This window comes from Austrofundulus limnaeus, unplaced genomic scaffold (genome assembly GCF_001266775.1).
Source record: "Austrofundulus limnaeus strain Quisiro unplaced genomic scaffold, Austrofundulus_limnaeus-1.0 Scaffold987, whole genome shotgun sequence".
Classification (NCBI taxonomy): domain Eukaryota; kingdom Metazoa; phylum Chordata; class Actinopteri; order Cyprinodontiformes; family Rivulidae; genus Austrofundulus; species Austrofundulus limnaeus.
In genome coordinates, this window is record NW_013953389.1 from 75,256 (window position 1) to 79,111 (window position 3,856).

Sequence of the window (3,856 nt, forward strand, 5' to 3'; positions counted from 1 at the left end):
GATTTATTTTACCTCACTACATATTTTATGTGTTTCTGTTTCTGAGTTGCATTTTGCATAGCCACTGTAGAATAGAATAGAATAGAATAGAATAGAATAGAATAGAATAGAATAGAATAGAATAGAATATTACATTCATTAGAGCAGACTAAACTAACACCTGAATTGTTGAAACTTGAATCACTCCTGGGTCTTAATACAGGACCCTGCGACTGTCCGCTTAAAATGTAATTTGGTGGAAAAAATACAGCAACGCAGTTTTTAAAAAAACAAAACGAAAATGTTTTATAAGATACGGGATAAGCATTTTACAGACAAATAATGCGTATTTGCGGATTGATATAGTTTACAAAAATAACTTATTATATTTATTTTCATCAGGCGTTCTGCATGAACTGCTATCTCGCTGTGCCGATGATATTCCTGCTCTGACGAGTAGCAAAACATTTCAGAGATGCGGGTGCTTTTCCAAACACCAATAAAAACATTTTGCGTTAACCACACCGACATTTATATATTGTTATTTTACTGCATGGGCTTTGCGAGTAACTGTACTGCCCTACAAATAATCTGGTAATGTCCGTGGGTTTAAGCGGAGGTAGAAAACTAACTTGAGACCGCAGTACGGTACTGCGTTTAGCTCGACGACATAAGCCGCTGGGAACGCGGTGTGCTCGCTCTATTAGATCAGCTCAGCTCCCACATTGAGGTTAGTGATTTTAGGGATCCCATCTTCGGACAGATTTATCTCCCACGACTGCTTTTTTATTGGTAACCAGCTGTTCAAACTGTGACAACTATAGGCACCCTGTTAGCCCGGCTAGCTAACAGTAACTGAGTCAGTTTTCTGCGTTTTTGAAGCGTTTTGCTGGCTAAAAATATCACTTCTGGCTCCCATGCTCACTGCTGCGCTACTGAAAAGTGGCGGTGGGCTAGTTCACGTTTGACTTGGTTTTTGCTTTGTTTATTTTTGGTGCGGTTGCCCCAGAGTTTGACGCTCTACATGGTCACTACAGTGAATTTGAGACGAGTGGAAGAGCGAGTCGGACCCCGAGGTTGTGAGCCGAGCTGGCCCGAACTGTCGTTACATCGTACCGGCTGCTGGGCTTCGGGTCTCCGGGCGGACCACGCTCGGCTTTGGCTGATTGGTGGCCGAATATCATTTAGCAGTAATGGCCTTATTTTGTCATCAGTAGTGATATAACAAACCTTGGTCCGGCCCAGAGAGACCTAACCTTTTGTTAAGGTCAGAGTAAACTCTTTGTTTCTACTTTCTGACACTGGCAACAGACTTGATCTGTCCGGAGCAGAGACACCATCATCATGTCAGAGGACAACAGTGACAAGTTCATCAAGGTAAGAACAACATAAATATATTTATTGTTGCTAATTTCATTCATTTGTGATTKATGTCAACATTATTCTAAAATGACTTGTGACAACTTGCATGCCATTTAAACTGATTGTGAAATAAGTGTTGGCTTTCATTAGAATCACTATAGCTCCAAGCTTTTCATCACATTCAGCCTATTTAAAAGTGCAAACAGCCACTGAGTAGTTTWTTATAGAGTTCACCACAATATATGGAGCTCAGGAAGAAGATGATAGATATCCATGTTAAAGGTAAAGGCTACAAGACCATCTCCAAGCAGCTTTATGTTCCTCTGACCACAGTTGGTAATATTATTCAAAAGTATAAGGTTCATGGGACTGTAGCCAACCACCCAGGACATGGACACAAGAGGAAGTGAAACCCCAGGTTGATCAGACTGATAGTGTGGATGGTAGAAAAATACSCAGACCATCTAAAGGCATTCAAGCTGAACTTTCTGATTGTATCATCCATCATGTTTTGAATCATAACGTCCTTCATGGAAGAAGACCCAGSGGGGGGACAGAAAACACACAAAGCCAGACAGGAATTCACCAAAACATACATGATCGTGTTACCAACAAATTTATCATCATTTGTTCATATGGCAGGAAGTTAAACACGCAATTAACATTATTCTGGACACTGGGATCTAAACAGGAACGTGCTACCTGGCTCTTAAGATTCATTCTTGGGTTCCTGCTTAARCATCTGTGAGTCTGCAGGAACACTTGACCTTCAGAGCTTCTGCTATCCAGCTGGGAGGGAAGAAATAGTCGAGAACTGGAGTGTATTTTAGGCAGGAGCTGAAGCGTTTAATATGAATTAAGTKTAATGAGTCAACTGACTAACGCTTAACCTAATGTAGGCTTTCTGGTATTAAGAAATTTGCAAACTACTGTGATAATCAAATAAATGCCTCCCAGTTAAATATTATCAGAGAAGGCTAGATCTGACTGAAAACCAACTGGGTGGTTTTTGTCTAAATAAGTCTCGCTTTACTATATTTAATTGCCACTTATTTTGTCTTGCYTTTTTCATTTACATTTATACAAAAGTAGGCAGTAGGTTTTCTTGTTTGCCCTACTTTTATTTATAAGCAAAAAAAATGTAAGTTTCAACTCATTTGGTTGCATTAAGTCCTCAGTTCTTCAACATAGCATACCAGTCCTCTGTATTGACAATAGTGTCTAATCTCTCCCAGACGCTCATGTTGTGTGGCAGCTGATTTGTCTTTGTCTAYAAACAATTTCACTGACTGTTGTGAAACCAGATGACAGATAATGGATGTTTAACTAAGATATACGTGAGTGCTAATACAGCGGAGGGGAAAATGCCAAGTGACCCCATTGAAAATGTCACACATAACCCTAACCCTTCTGTAAATAAACCCTACAAATGTTTAAAAAAAGTGGCAGGAAAATGCTGTTTCGGGCGATTTTTTTTAAAGGGTGTTTCTGAGTTTGGCATTGATCCTTGTAGTTCGCAATCGTCCGTCTTTTTTGTGTACATCTTACAAGTTATTTGTCCTGGTTTGTCTTCTAAACAGGAGACATCAATTCTGGATGAATATAGCATAAACTGGACACAAAAGTTGGGAGCTGGAATCAGCGGACCTGTCAGGTTTGTAAAGAGTTTCCTCAATTGTCAGTCTCTAGTCTCTTTACAAATAAATCTGATTTAATTTCTCTAATTTTCTCTACTTTGTTCTGAAGGAGTTGTCATAATATTTGTTTATGTCTGAAGAAATAGTTTTTTTTTTACCTCCGTCGCTGTTGTTCATTGAGGTGAATTTATTTGTGCTGCCAGTTTTTGACTGCTGTTTCTCAGATTGCAAAATCAAACTGGGACGAGTTTGACATGTTTTCCTGTGTGGGCAGAGTCGGGGTCAGTTTCTAGTTTCATATAAATCTGTTAATAGTTTATTATGACTCAGAATATTCTAAGATGTCATGATTGGCTTAAAGAGAGCATGCAAATGTTGCTGYAAACTCTGGCTGCTGCTGTGTGGGACTACATCATTGGATGCTGTTGCAGAGATGACGATAGGGCAGATTTATATGATWTACTAAATAGGCTGTTAAATAAACGCCTGTCTCTCTTCAGCCAAAAACACATTTGCTGTTTGCATATTATTGCTTCTGTTGTGTTTTTATTGCACCTTGTTTTCCTMTGCACTATTCACAAAAACAGCTTGATTTTACTCTAGGGCTGCAAAATATCAGGTAAACCTGCGATGTGCGTAAACTGTGCTTAATATTGTGATGATGATATGAAATGAACACATATTCAAGTATGCAGTGTTGTTGTCTTTCTGCTCTGGGTTGATGGAAAAAAACAACAACCAGTACATCATTCCAACATGACAGTTTTATTTTAACAAAGTGCAACTAGACACAGCTGCTGTATTATAAGGGAAACTACAAACTGCATGCAATACCTTTTCTTGATGACTTTCAAACATTGCCCCCATAAAATATATAT

General features: G+C 39.0%; 1 protein-coding gene across 2 annotated transcripts in view; it reads left to right on the top strand.

Moving 5' to 3' along the window:
• The first annotated feature begins 445 nt into the window (after window positions 1-445).
• The window catches only part of mapkapk5 (MAPK activated protein kinase 5), a 16,698-nt gene continuing 13,287 nt past the window's right edge, over window positions 446-3,856 (top strand). The window contains exons 1-3 of one of the 2 annotated variants that reach the window (XM_014030034.1): window positions 446-1,169; window positions 1,291-1,356; window positions 2,922-2,995. In XM_014030034.1, coding sequence (XP_013885488.1) covers window positions 1,324-1,356; window positions 2,922-2,995 — 107 coding nt within the window. In that variant the 5' untranslated portion in view covers window positions 446-1,169; window positions 1,291-1,323. Of the gene's footprint in view, window positions 1,357-2,921; window positions 2,996-3,856 lie in introns of both variants that reach the window. The other variant, XM_014030033.1, reaches the window with a different exon arrangement.